The 14,768-nt window shown below is 38.7% G+C and overlaps 2 protein-coding genes across 3 annotated transcripts; both read right to left on the bottom strand.

The window, feature by feature from the left end:
- Positions 1 to 154: 154 nt before the first annotated feature.
- On the bottom strand, positions 155 to 9,935 carry LOC148074043 (tyrosine-protein kinase CSK-like). Its single transcript, XM_087797152.1, has 13 exons — positions 9,616 to 9,935; positions 4,260 to 4,319; positions 4,087 to 4,200; positions 3,633 to 3,745; positions 3,342 to 3,561; positions 2,941 to 3,034; positions 2,791 to 2,856; positions 2,590 to 2,689; positions 2,442 to 2,532; positions 2,297 to 2,370; positions 2,029 to 2,224; positions 1,116 to 1,202; positions 155 to 840 (listed from the first exon to the last, which is right to left on the bottom strand). Exons 1-13 carry the CDS (start codon positions 9,799 to 9,801, stop codon positions 649 to 651), a joined length of 1,593 nt encoding a protein of 530 aa, XP_087653278.1. The 5' UTR covers positions 9,802 to 9,935; the 3' UTR covers positions 155 to 648.
- Positions 9,936 to 10,163: 228 nt separating this feature from the next.
- edc3 (enhancer of mRNA decapping 3 homolog (S. cerevisiae)) lies at positions 10,164 to 14,431 on the bottom strand. Of its 2 annotated transcripts, XM_087797949.1 has the most exons (7): positions 14,298 to 14,431; positions 13,912 to 14,077; positions 13,636 to 13,838; positions 13,139 to 13,483; positions 12,919 to 13,072; positions 12,491 to 12,708; positions 10,164 to 12,085 (listed from the first exon to the last, which is right to left on the bottom strand). In XM_087797949.1, the coding sequence occupies exons 2-7, from the start codon at positions 14,073 to 14,075 to the stop codon at positions 11,751 to 11,753; spliced, it is 1,419 nt and encodes a 472-aa protein (XP_087654075.1). In that variant the 5' UTR covers positions 14,076 to 14,077; positions 14,298 to 14,431; the 3' UTR covers positions 10,164 to 11,750. The 2 variants fall into 2 exon arrangements, with proteins under 2 accessions (XP_087654075.1, XP_087654076.1); XM_087797950.1 differs by lacking the exon at positions 14,298 to 14,431 and having other exon boundaries at positions 13,912 to 14,192.
- Positions 14,432 to 14,768: the final 337 nt, after the last annotated feature.

Below are 14,768 nucleotides of genomic sequence, written 5' to 3'. Positions count from 1 at the left end.
CACAAAAAGTATATATTTTTAATTAATAACGAACATGTTTTAATACATATTTTATATAAAACATGTACGATATACTATGTCTGGGAATAACGGTTGTGAATTTGCAGCGATCATTAAAATGTATATCCGGATGTTTCAAATAAAGAATATAGAATTCAAAATAAAAACATGCACTTTATTATATGGCCTCAGTTTATAAATATAATATTACTTAATTGTTTATATTTCCACATATATATATTTGAAATACAGTAAAATGAATGTAAAAATGAAATAAAGAATATAAAAAAAAGGCCAGTTTCCAAAATAAATATTTTCTCAATATACAACAGTCGAAAACAATATACAAATATAAAAAAGCCCTTTTGTATTAATTTTACAGCAAAACAGTGAAAAAATACAAAAGATCTGCATCGTTGAACTAACATTCACCAGTTCACGATTTGTACCTCAGAGGAATTAAATGAAGGCACGGATGGATGTCGAGAGTCTTACCTCCAAAAAATGAGTCCAAAGCCAATTTAAAAAAATACAGAAATTAAGCATGGAAAAACTCCAATATAATCCTGAAAAAATAAACATTTAAATAAAGTGGAATACTGTTTAAATAGAATAATAAATCCTTTGGATTCATTTTGGTTCTTCGTGTTACATCAGTGTTTTTTTCACAGGTCCTTTGCTCATGCGCTGAAGCCACTCCTTCAGCATCTGAAAGGGCGGTCGAGCTGCAGGGTCCAGATTCCAGCATTGTTTCATGATGTTGTAGACCACATCAGGACAGCCTTCTGGACTGTCCATCTTGTATCCTTTCTCCACTCGCAGCACTACTTCTTTCAAAGGCTATATGAAAGAAAAAACGAGAGGAAAGTATTCAGGTCAGGATGATAACAGTAGAAACATTTTAACATGAATGTCTAAAATTTTAATTTTGTTTATAGTTTATATTTCTCTTTTAGTGTCGCTGATTCCTTATGAGGTTGAATTAATTTCATATTCTACATATTGTGATATGAATTAAAAGTATACATTATCACATTTTTAAGTATTTTTTAATCAATACAGATAAATAAATAATATATGAAAAAACACTACTTTAAATTGATTCTGATACTTACTATTTTGGGGTATGGAACTCTGCCAAATGAGTAAATCTCCCAAAGTAAAACTCCATAACTCCAAACGTCTGATTTGGTGGAAAATTTCTGTTGAAAAAAGTGTAGCAAATAATATGATTGTTATTTTATTAAGCAAGAAAGAAGTCATTCAAGTTAAGTGTCTATTCATCTCTCACCAGAAAACAAGAGTCAGTAATGTCCAAAGACATAAATAGGAAAATATGATTTTAATCTTGTGAAAACCTCAAAATATCTCCCTCATTTCTGGATTAGAAATAGGTAGATAGATTAACTTTATGAATCCCTCCGGAGATCTCCTTTGGGAAAATTCATTTTGGAAATGTTTTGTTATAGAACAATAGTCAGAACTCGTCATCAGATCCCGAGTTCTCTCCAGCACCCCCATGGACCCTCCTACACTCTCCTCTTTTCTCTCACTATATCCTCCCTCACTCCTCTCCTTATCCATCTGTCTACCCCCCCATCCTTCCTCCCAGCCGGTCAAAGCGGCAGGCCGTCAACAATGAGTCTGGTTCCGCTCGAGGTTTCTGCCTTCTAAAAGGAAGTTTTTCCTCGCCATTGCTCACTGTACAGTGTTTTGTTTCCTGCTCTTTGTTGAATTGCTGGGATCTATTTTTCCTTAATCAACTGTAGTCTTATTTCAACTGTATAGTGTCTTGAGATATCTTTGTTATGATAAGACACTTTAAATAAAACTGAATTGAATTGAATTGAATAGTTCAACAGTATTAATCTGGGTGAGTAATAACCTACATAAATAATCAAAAAATAAAATAAAAAGACAAAACTTACTCACAAGTTTGACAAAAAAATCAAACATAGAGCATGAATGTGAGATATGCTTAAGTACAATATCTATTTTTACTTTGCAGTAACATTTAGTGATAAAGACCTTTTCTCTCAAGGCTTCTGGTGCCGTCCATTTCACGGGCAGTTTGGCAGTGTCCTGAGTGGAAGACGCCTCTTTTGTCAGACCAAAGTCGCTCACTTTGGCGATGTGCTCTTCCGACACCAGAACATTACGGGCCGCCAGGTCTCGATGGACAAAATTATTCTCCTCCAGGTACGCCATGGCTTGACACACGTCTCTGCGCAACAAGGAAAAAAGGATCTTAGATGAATATTTGAAGCAAAAGAGCAATCAATGAAAGGAACCTCACAATGTAAAATTAAGTAGAGTGTCTCCATCAAGAACACTGCGCCCCCTAGAGCGCAAAAAGTCGACCAAACACCCCTGGAAACAAAACAGATTTTTAATGAGTCAAACTCATTTTCTTTTTCTCAAAGGCTTATTGAACCATCAACCTTGGCCATGTACTCGGTGACGATGAACAAGCTGCCGTTCTCTTCCACGATCACCCCGAGCAGCTGCACCAGGTTGTTGTGCCGTAGTTGCCTTCACACACAAGAGCGTTCATTCAGGACACCGAAGATTGTCATATACCCAACTTACGTCATGACAGAAGCTTCGGCTATGAACGCCTGCGAGGTAGCGTCATTTTTAATGCACTTGACAGCCACTTTTGTCCCTGCATAGTCTCCCATCATCACATCTGAAATGATTCAAAACACAACAGAGATGTTCTTAGTCAGTCAGCTTGACCTACATCTGCGGTTTGCTGCAGATCAACATGTTTGTTCCGAGCACACTTGCCTCCAAACTCTCCTTTTCCGATGGCCTGCTGCAGAGTCAGGTCCTTCCTGTTCATGGACCAGCCGTCTGTGGGCAAACGTTCGGGGAGAAACAGAGACGTCAACATCTGAGCGATAAACAATCTTCAGGGTGTGGAGAAGGAAAGCTCACTTCTGGAAAACTCGTCCTTTGCTGCCACTGTTCCTTCCTCCATTTTGGGTTTAAGGAGACTTGTGCAAAGGCCATCTGCATCATGGGTGTAATGCTGGAGGGAAAGCAGATAGGAATTTTTAGGTGTACTGAAATGACCACTAGGGGGCTCTATTATTAAACCAATCTTTGTCAAGAATTAAATAAAAAGTGAGAACTTAATTAGTTCAAATGTATCTAAGATTGATCAACATGCTTTGAGTCTATATGTGGTTTTTATCTCTTCAACCTCCGCCTGCTCTTCCTCTTGAGCACTTCCTGCTCATCTCTGCGGTCGCAGAAGAAGATCCGAGAACGTTCACTGCATGAATGTTCAGAATGTTGCACAACCACCTCCTGAGGCACTGTGTAGTCGCACAAACCTCCACCAGCTGCATCAGGTTCTCGAAGTAGCCCTCCCCGTCGATGGTGAGCTTCCCGTCCTTGTAGATAATGTGGTAGTGCTCCACTTTGCCCTCGCAGCTCACACACAGCGTGTAGTCGCCGGGGTAGTTGGTGCTCTCGCGCACCAGGTACAGACCCGTCTCCGGCGGGTTGAGAAGTCGCTCCGCTTGATTCCGGGTTATCTTGCCATGAAACCACCTGAGAAGAGCGAGAGACGCAAACTAAGTTCAACCATTTTGAATCACTCACACTTTAATTCAGCCACTCACGGCATGAGGCTCAGTTTTCCTCCTGACTTCACTCCTTCTCTTTTCTGGACATAGTTAGCAGGAATTTTTCCTTTACGTCCAGCAGAGTTTTCAGCCTCGTACCAGTTTGGATCCTTAAAAAAAAAGAGGTAAATAAAACCTAAATAATATGGTGAAGCCAATATGCCTTGGGTTATATCAGGGCAAGGTGACCCTAAGATAACACAAGAGTTATGGACATCACAATTAGTGGAAAATAATATTTTTCAATTCAGTTCCTTGTTTTTTCACTAAAAGTTGATTTAACTATCAAAAATAATTGTCTATATTTTATTTGAAAGTCTTCCTTGGTTCTGTTTTTCTTTTGCTTATGTTGTGTGTTTTCTTATTTCATTCTTTTATTCTGACACTACGATCAAAGGTTTTTAATCGAAAAAAAAACAACAATTTGTGGCAGCCCTAGAAGCCATTTTACCTTTGTGGCCAAAACGATGGTCAACACGTCCCCTTTTTTAAAGGAAAGGTCTTGTTCAGACGGCCCAGTGAAGTTGTATCGAGCCACACACTCGGTGCCCGGAGGCCAAGAAGCCTGTGGACGAGATTCATCTTCAGGAAGCTGAACATTCTTGCTCTGGTGAGTCTGTTTACCTTGACGCCTGTCATTGTGCTCACAAGTCTGCTCACACCACAGCTAGTTGACACCCATTTCTGGAAAGAAATGAATCATCAAACAGTATTTATATTCATAACCGGCACAAACCCACTCATGTAAGTCTTAAAACAGCTTCAACTTTCGCAGTGCATTGTGGGTCTTGAAAGTGGAAGGAGGACGTTCTAACAGAGACGGTTTCCGTCACCATTTTTAGCAGATGCTCTTTTTTTTAATTGTAAATAGCAAATCCAAATAAATGTTTTTACTTTATTTAAGGGAAATTTTCGAGAAAATCTTTAACAAATATTTATTATTTTCTAACTTTTTTTAACGTTTTTTATTTCATTTTGACGTTTTTTTAATTACATACGGATTAAGAAATGCTTTGGTCACACACATGGCTACGATCAATCAAATCCGTAAAATAAATATACTTTGATGTGACTGCAGTGACAAAATATGTTGTTATGTTTTATTTTAAATGTTGCTTTTGATACTTTGAAAGTGGTTAAAGTTACGCGTGCACAAAAAAAAGACGTTCGCCTCCTTCTACACGACATATGATATATATTTAAAACAACAAACAAGACATGTGTTTGTGGCCCACAGGATGGTCAAATCAAAGTGGATCAATGTAAACGTTAATATTGTGACAGAAAAAGATCACAGCATTTAAGTTAAGATAAGGACCATAGAAGTCAAGAATTAGAGTAAAATAATGTTTATGTACAATATAGTAAAGGTATTTGTTTGGGACAAACACAGAGGAGTTTTTGAGACTCAAAGAATGAAAAAAACAATTTAAAAATCTGACTTTTTATCAAAACTGGTTGTTAATCAGTGTAAAACCCTTTCACTCTTGGTGATAAAAACATTCAACTCGTTCATTCAAACATTTTCTGCAGCATGTAAGTAAGTAAGTAAGTAATTTTTATTTGTATAGCGCTTTTCCAGACCAGGGTCACAAAGCGCTTAAACAATCAAAACAATATTCAATAAAGTATATATTTTAAAGGTCAAGATAAAACTGATAACACAACAGGAGTTCCAGAAAATCAAGGAAAAGCCTGAACAAATAAAAACGTCTTAAGATGTTTATTGAAGGAGTCAGTAGATCATCAAACATAGAGATCGTTCCAAAGCTTAGGAGCAACAGTCTGGAAGGATTTCTCTCCTCTGGTCCTGAACCGTGTGCGTGGAACCATCAGTAGATTCTGATCCACAGACCTCAGAGACCGAGCTGGGGTGTAAGTACCAATAGCTGGTTTGCGGGGGGTGGAGCCTATCCCAGCTGCTTAGGGCGAGAGGTGAGGGGACCCCAGAACCGGTCACCGTTCTATAGCAGTGCACAGAGACAACTTCAACATGTAAATGTTTGAGAAAGTGTTAAAAAGAGAAGAAACATTTAAGAGTAAACTTTAATTTAAGTAGATGTTGACAAGTCGAGGTCAAGGCCTTAAATAACCATCAGACTCTGTGCTCGGGACGAGAAGAAGTCGTTGGGTCTGATATAGTGTCATAGTCATGTCTCTTGCTAACAAGTAATGGCCCTCGAGTTTAATATGGGAACTCGGGTCGTAAAAATAACCGCGTTTCTAAGAAAAGGGAAGTGCAAAGACTATTTTTAGCCTCCACTTTCACAACACTCAGAGAGTTTCCACGACACAGGACAGTGTCTCGGCACTTATGACCACATTAACAGAAAAACTCATTACTTTGAGACCAGAGATGATTTCAGATAAATGCTGTCTAACCATCTGAAATTACAGGATATAAAAATAATCTGACCGCTCCTTTGAGAATTGACTTGTATCTTCTTTTTTTTCCTGATCGCCCCAGAAGCGGCTCATCATCTGGGATGCTGTTCACCATGGAGACAGCATCCCAGCTGCATGAGCGTGGAATGACGACCCGTGTGGATCATGATTATCCCCCCACGGCCTCTCTTCCTGTTCCCACGGAGCAGATGGGATGAGAGGTCACGTGTAGTTTAGGGAAATCCTGCTTGTTCTTCCACCTTTCATGAGCTTACATCCTCTTACATGATCGTCTCATTACATCCTGTCAGCGTGAAAAGGCGTCAGGGTGGGGTCATTTGAAAAAAAAAAAAACTTTCCATTCATGCCTCTTGTCTGCTGCAGAAGGACCACGCCATCTGTGCGAGATAAAAGCGCCTAAAAGAAAACTTGTGTCAGTGAAGTCAGGGTCATCTGAACCCATGGTTCAGGGACCAGTACAAGTCTGTCAGACATTTGTAACTGGGCCACAAAGAAATAATAAATAACAGCCTGGTCCTGGAAGGTGTTTTATTTTGAAAAAACACCAGGGGCCTCATGTACAAAGAAGTATGTGGATCTTCTCGTAAAAGCGGTCGAACACTTAAATCTAGAAAATGGTGCACGTACAAAAATATCCAGATGTATGAATCTGCACGTGCACACAAATAGAACCTCTTTTCCTTTGTACATCCAAATCAACTTAGAATTAATCGCAGCCTTGTCCGTCCCTTTCCACGACCTCATTTACATATTTGATGTTATATGTTTAAATTAGCCAGAGTCCGCGATTTTTCTCCATGATCAGAAAAAACAAATGAAAACAGGATTTAAACTAAACTAAACTATAACAGTTTATATTTGTTAATTTTAAACATTTCTGACATGGATCACATACTTAAATTTAAATTGTCGATTCATCTTCAATCAACAGATTTTTGTCCTATTTTGTCTTTTATTTCCATCTTCTCAACAAATCCACAAGGTCTATTTTTATGTTGATTGATACAGATTGTGAAAGAAATTAAGATAATCTATTTCCCTGATTTATTGTTAGATTCAAATGAATGTATAAAAGAATCACAGTATATTTGTTAAACATTATACAATATGTGCAGCTGCTAAGCATCTTAATAATATGTTGATTCAGTAAATAATCACACAGCATAACTTTATCTTTAAATAGAGAGTGATTCACACGTATTATCGTCTTTAGAATTGTGTGACAGGAAGTCGACTCTAACTTTCTGATGCTAAACTGTTTGTTGTTAACCACTTGTTTCAGCACGTCAGCTGTGCTAGTTTCTAGCAACATTTTATTGTGTGTTCTGTTGACAGGCCAGAGTCTCAACTACACAAGTGAACGACAGTCTGGTTTGAGAAAGCAAGACAGGGCAGGAATGTAGTTATATCTGTCTGCCACTCCCTCATCTACCTGTAGACATCTGAGGTGAAAGTCAGCTTAACAATGTTGGGTACTTTCCTGTAGTTTGGTGCATGAAACATCGTCATCAATACATTTCAGTTGTTTTTTTTTTGTCATGTGGTAGTGTGGCACTGTGAGATAAAGCTCATGTATCATCAAAGCTCTTCTGTCATGGTGAAGTTCCCTATTCTTACTCCCTTTGCTTCACTGTGGTGGAAAACGGGAAAGACAGATGGACCATAAACCGACTCGGAAGATGGATAAACACACAACAGAGATGAGAATTCACAGGACAACACTGCAAGTGAGGTTATGGGTCACTCAGAACCTCCAGGTGGTCTCGAGGAGGAAGTGATCTTCGGTTTGGGCGGTAAAACAGCTGGGATCTGGAGCTGCACCAGAGTCCGAGGGATCCAGAGGAGGAAGTGTGAGATCCTCCAGTACAACACAAGACTGACAGATACGAGAGGTTGGGAAAGACTTCGACCTCATGATTCATAGCCAGCTGTCTTTGTCCAAAAGTTTCACATATTTTGAAACATCAGTTCAAATATTTCAACTAAATGATCTCCTCAACGCTGAAACTCTTTGACAGAGCAGGCCTCTTGATATACGGTATGAGTGACTTCTGGTTGTACAAATAGCAACAACAGCCCATAAACCAGATCGTTGATTTTCTTTTTGTGTGTGTGCCACAGTCTTGCATTTGCCAAACAACAAACAACAAAGTATATATTAGGGCTGGGTATCGATCAAAAAAAAGTTGAAACTGGTTCCTGTACAATCATTTTTATCAGATACATTTTAACAACATGAAAATGGTTCAATTCCTGAGTTGAATTGTTCACCTTTAGGTAAATTTCCACTGAAACCTGTTTTCTTAAAGCAAAAAATAAATAAACAATTTCCAGTGCAAGAGAACACTTGCTAACAAGCGACAAATAATCTGAAGTTGACTTCCTCTGTCACAGTTTTCAGAAGCATCCACACATCATGATTGATCAGCCATGGGTAACGAAACTTTGCACATAAAGACGAAGCAAATTTCGAAACCCGGTAACAAACGAACTGAAGTTCGATACCCAGCTCTGCTACATACTACATAAAACAACATCAACTTCCAGGTATTTATCCAAAGAACAATAACTTAAAAAAGAAAATGATCAAGCTGCTTATTTCTAATAAGTAGGGCTGGGTATTGAAACTGAGTTTTTTTGGAGGCATCGACCGAAATTCCTTGGTATTCCTCCGAGTATAAAATAACATGGGTACCCACGTGGGACTTGAAAACTTTTCTTTTTATTCTTTTGAAGAAAAACTTATTACAGCAAACGCAGTAAACGGATACATTTGACACTTGCTAGGAGGTGTTCTTTTGCACTTGGAGTGTGAATTTAGCAACAAAAAAATAATTAAAAATAACTTTTTTGTACTACTGATTTGTACAATGTGTAATGTCATTTTCTTTTTGTTAATAGAATAGAATAGATCTTGTAAAAATGGTATGGAAAAATAAATAATTTTAGGAATCGATATCGAAGTGAAGGTATTAGTATCGAAAATGTTCGATTGACACCCAACCCTAAATCCTCTACAACGATTTTCAGTGGAGCTTTCCAGATAAGCTGTATTTATTTATCATCTGAGCTTGTTTCAACAAGGCCTGCCGAAGATGAACGCTATGATCTTCGTTGGTCACATTTTTTTACATGTTTTAAATAAGTATTTAAGATAATCTTAAACATATTTTTCGTTACATAAAAGATTTGCACTAGCAGTTGTATTTAATCCAATTTATTTTAAAATATATTTTAGGTTTTACCCGTTTACTTTGTTGCATTTACGTTTTTTATAACCGTTTGTTTTTTTAGATTTGCTTTACAGTATGGTGGCCTTTAGTGACAGAAAGGCGTCTTTAAATAAAACGTATAATAAACATAAATAATAAAAATGTTTGCTTTGAATCGCAGAACAGTAAATATCTGCAGTAAAGACATCTACAGGAGAAAGAAGCTGAAGTAGGTTATAAACCAGATCGATAACAAAACACATTTATATAAAAATCGCATGTTATAGCACGATTGCACCTCTAGGAAAATAAACAAAAGGATAAAACGTATATTTTCGGTCGTAGTTGTAAACTGTACATACCTCACTTGAATAAATGCCTGGACGTCGTTGCGCTGGTTTCTTGCAAGTTGCTTTAAAACGCGTCGGTGTCTTGAAACAGGGAAGTGAACTTTTGCTGAGGCGACACGAAACTTCCAACAGTTGGAAATTACACAAAAAAAGTAAAATATTAATTCTTGTCTTGCGAACAGAGAAACGACTCTTCATGAAATACAATGACGATACCAGAATTGTTCTTAAAAAATATCCGTATAAAAGGTGTGAAATTCCGTTTGTTGTTCTTGTTGTAGTAGAAACATAGATAGAAGTAGTAAAGTACTCACGAACTACTTCATGACAAGACTTCGCAGCCCCGCCTGATTCAAGTATTGCGCATGCGCATTTGCTTCAAACAAAAAACTTTTTTTTTTCAGATATTACACAAAAACAATTATGAAAATATAGTTGAATATCATTCTTGATTACAACACGTTACTCGAGTGATTTAACGCGAATAAAAGTCCTTAAAAAAGTATTGGAAAATACAAAACACATTTTAAGAGACACATTTCTTTATTTCAATTTGCAGACACATTTTACAGAGCAAGCTCGAAACCTTGACTTATTTATGCCTCATTTTGCTTTCAAACCTGATATTAACAAGAATAGTCACCAAATGAATTAAACATTCTCTGCTTTAGTGACCAGTGTCTTCCTTTTGTGCTGTTGGTACATAAGGATGACGCACAGCGCCTCCACCTGGTCAACAACCGCAACGACAAATCCCTTTTCTCTTATCGATACTCTGGCAAACGTCGACAGGCCAGACTTGACACAACTAAGGCGGGCATTCCCGTAGACAAGTGGAATGTTGAAATAAAACAAAACATTAAAACAGCACATAACCAGTGTGCCTACATGTAAAAAAAAACATTTTAACCCTCCTGAGATGTTTTAGTTAACAAATGGATTTTAAAACAAGACAGTTATTGTACAGGTTTGACTATGAACTATTTTAACAAGTGAAATAAATGGAATCTGTTCTTACAAAAGAAAATCAAAGTCATTAACATTCAATTAAACTCTCTGAAAATGAGTTGAGAACTTTATAGACCCGGAGAATTCAACTCAGACTCTCTTTAAAAAAAATAGAACGACAACAACCCCTTTAGACTAAAAGCCCAGAAGATGGATGTTAATGTTGAACACAGGTAAAAACTGGATCATGTTTAAATGTTTAAGTTTTAACTCAAATTCTACAATGAAACAGCCTGTAAATATACTAAAATCAAAAGTATAGATCTGCACGCAAATGTGATTATTTGCATTTTAACATTTTAAAGATGTTTGAACACTACTCCTTATGACACCTTTGTTGTTCGTCATTCTAAACATTTCTTCAGTGTAAAGCCACAACAAGTGGAAAATAAAAGGGGCCACACCTGCACATAAACAAAACAGGTATATTTACTGTTTCTATGACGTGAAAACTGTAAAGTGCTCGTCTTGTCTTCTGGTTTTAAAGACAAGTGATGCTGTAACAGACAATTTGATGCCACTTTTACACATCAAAACACATTGAACAAAAGTCAGAGCCAAACAAACAACTATTAAGGCCCTTCACAGATTTAGAAATTAAAGAGAGTGAAAGAAAATCATTGATCAAGTAACAACTAACTGGTCAAAGCTGGTTTTCCCCCTCAGGCCCGAATAAAGAGTGACGTTTGTACTTCCCATTAGCTGCCTCCCGTTAATACTCGAGTTGAATTCTAAGAGCACACAGTGCTGCCAGCAGGAACTTATTTGCTCAAATTATTGTCTTTAGAAAGTCTGAGAAGAAGTGCTACAAAAAACATGTGTTTAATGTCACATACTGATGCAAAGTACCAGTGTTTGTGTTATTATTAGTGGTGGATTGTCATTGCCAAATACTTTACAGAGCATCTTTCAAAAACCATATGTTGAAAAGCGATGTTGGCCGATCCGTTACGACATGGCTACACACTTGTGACGACAGCATGCACCAAATACTTTCGGTAACATGAATGAATTTATTGACAACGTGCAACTCACCAAGTCTGAACATTAAACACTGACTCACATTTTGGCTGGTTGTTGCTCTTGAATGTTTGACTGCGAAATCGTGAGCAGTTTGATCCTAAACATCCGCCATCCCGTCATAGAGAGTGCAGAGGAATGACAAACTTGCATCCAAACGGTGAATGATATTTGATCCCCACTTCTTGAAACACCTGCCGAGGCACACCTATGTCGCACAGATAGACCCGGCCGGCACCCTCGGCCAGAGCGAGCGGCAGGCAGAGAGAGAGGGACCACTTGGCCTCGATGGCTTGTCCTTGTCCACTTACTGGTGGATCCAAGCTCAGCACCGGCGCTCGGTTCCGGTTGGCCCAGTCTGCGGCGGCTCTGTACCAAGGCTGATCCATCAGGAATGTGTTTTCATGGCAGTCCAAGCAGCTGATGATGAGGTCGACTGGAGTACCAGGAAGGTCTGGGGGGCCAAAATGATCATTGAATGTATGGAAGTGAAAGACCCAAAATATTAGGACTTAACAGACTTATTTTAATGTTCAATATAATAAACACAAAATAGAAGAATATGAAAAAAAACTTGGCAAGGAACAAAGATCTTTGTCAGATGGTTTTATTTTCTTTTGATTATTATCATTTTTGTGGAGACGTCATCAAGTCAAGATGGCTGCATTAACCCTTGTGTTATATCAGGGTTAAGGGCCAGGAAGGTCTTTCACCTTGACCCAGAGACAGTGCAAGGGATACCACAAACACATTTGATTTTGGGCCTTTGGGTCACTTTGACCCTGATACAAGGGTTTACCATAAAGCATGTTATGCTAAAATCATTCATAACTAATTCAAGACGTTTTTTTAGACTCACCTTTAATATTTGAAACTTGTTTGCCTCCAGTCTTGTTGAAGAGTGTAAGCTCACTGGTCACAGCGTCCAGCATTTTTACAAAGTTTGGCAGAAACAGGATGACCTCTACTTCATGATTGGCCAGGTGACGTCCACAGCTGATGCCCTGAGCCCCCTGGACATGAGGCCCGCACAGCAGCGCCACAGTGGGACGCTGGTGCAGGTTCTTGGGAGTAAATCTGAAGGAAAGAAAATATGATAAAAGGATGATACTTGAGATGACCGACAACATACATTTTATCTCCACACATTGTATTTAAACTGGGGCCGGTTTTATTTTAAATTAATAATAATCGAAATAAACCAAGCACAATAACAAGACAACAAAGATTACATTGGCAATATTCTAAATGTGACAAGGAAGGACATCAACACAAAATTGACTGTACCTGTTTGGTCCTCCCAGTAATGTCAGTGCCATCTGACTGGCACACACTCCAGTCATCTCTAGTCTCCTCTCTAGTGTCAGGCCATGACGTTCTGCTGCAGACACCAGGCGCTTCCGTAGATCATAAGATATACTCGGCACGACAAGTCCAGAATCTTAATTAATTAAAAAACAGAGTTAAATTTGTTTTCATGATTATTATGGTTGTTTATAAAACGTACCAGTGCAATATTCTTTGGCCCCGGGCTGAGTCACAGCGATCTGTCTGTACACGACTGGTTTGGCCTCGATTATGTTTTCGTCGTGACGATACCGTGACGGCGCCTGGTCTTGCAGGGCACCAACCGACCTGGCACCGTTACGTCGCTCCGATGTGTCAATCTCTGAGAAAACTGCCTCTTTGTCGAAAAGAGCCAAATTTCCTTCAAAGTCAAAGTCTGTGTCCAGGCCATCCTCCATGCCGTCTCCAAAACACTCGTCATCGCGCTGCTTCATCTGGCTGACGCCGTTTTTCGCCCCATTCTTTTTTGGCGTTACTGGATTTGCGCCTTTACTGCTCGACGACCCTATGGATTAAGATGTTGTGTCAGAATTGAATTGTACTGTGACAACAAGATGGATCTAAAGAAAGATAAGGTAACTTAATGGAATTCTCCAAAAACATGTTTTGACCTTTCATACAAGTCTAAGGATCTGCGAGAAAACCCAACCAACTTACAAGAGTTGTGCCTTCTTCGGAACCCCTTGGGCTGACCAGGAACATCCTGGTGACGTTCTCCGTGGCTTTTAGAACAAAGTTGAGGAGAGTTCCCCTGCTCCACATTCTTTTTGTCACCTTTTGGCACGTGGACCGGACCACTGTTCTTCTGCGAGTTCCCGTACCGGATGTTTAGAATTTTAAGTTCCTTAATGTCGATGGCACTAAAGAAGAGAAACAGAAAGTAATGACACAAATAGTCAAGCAAAGGTCAAAGTTGAGGAATGTAACTTTTACCTGAAAGTCACCTCTGGAACGGGACACTTGACCCCATTGTGGAAAGGTTGTCTGAGGGAGATGGTCTGGCTGGATTGATCCACAGAACAAACTTCTCCCTGGTAGACCCCGAGAGTTGCACCACAGTTAATAGAGACCAAACTTCCCAACCAGTCTGCGGCCATATCTGCAAAAGAAACAAAAACATACAGTTACAGAGGCAGGCCATTACACTTCGACTAAACATAACCGTGTCTACTTTCTATCTGTTCATTCAAGAACTGATATTAAAAGGCCGATGATGTAAGAAGACGGTGACGCCGACGTACTCGTGTTAGCATCTCTGCTAGCCACAAAATATTAAGTTAAATTTGAGCTATATTCAGTCAAACATTCAAGTTGCATACCTTCAGTTGTAATGAGAAATGAACCGGAGTACAAGTAAAACACAATAAAGTTCGGCGATGCGTTAAACGTCTTGCTTTCTTGCAGAGTTAGCCTCTAGCTTCGTTCTTGGAGTTGTTAGCCTTCAGCGCTAAGCTAGTAACTTCCGGGACCCGATAGCGGGGGGAACACTTTCAAATTAAGAGCTCTAAGTAAACTTGGTGAAATTGTTTTTGCGCAACATAACCGCTTTATCTATTGATAACTCTCATATTTTAAGTGTAGATGTTTGCGTTAATGGATCATTTGGAAAATTACAATGCCTAACCTCTAGTTAAATATTCAGAATAAGAGTGCGTTTTACCATTAAGTATATTCCTGACATCCATGATGTTTTTGTTCACTTGATGATGGAAAACTATTTATATAATCATATTTTTATTGTTAATTTAGAGAGTATCCCAGCTACATAGGGTGAAAGGCAGTGATATATA

Source organism: Callionymus lyra, chromosome 8, assembly GCF_982586985.1.
Source record: "Callionymus lyra chromosome 8, fCalLyr1.hap1.1, whole genome shotgun sequence".
Lineage (NCBI taxonomy): Eukaryota > Metazoa > Chordata > Actinopteri > Syngnathiformes > Callionymidae > Callionymus > Callionymus lyra.
Note: the sequence above shows the minus strand (reverse complement) of the source record. Positions and strands in the feature narration are given on the sequence as shown.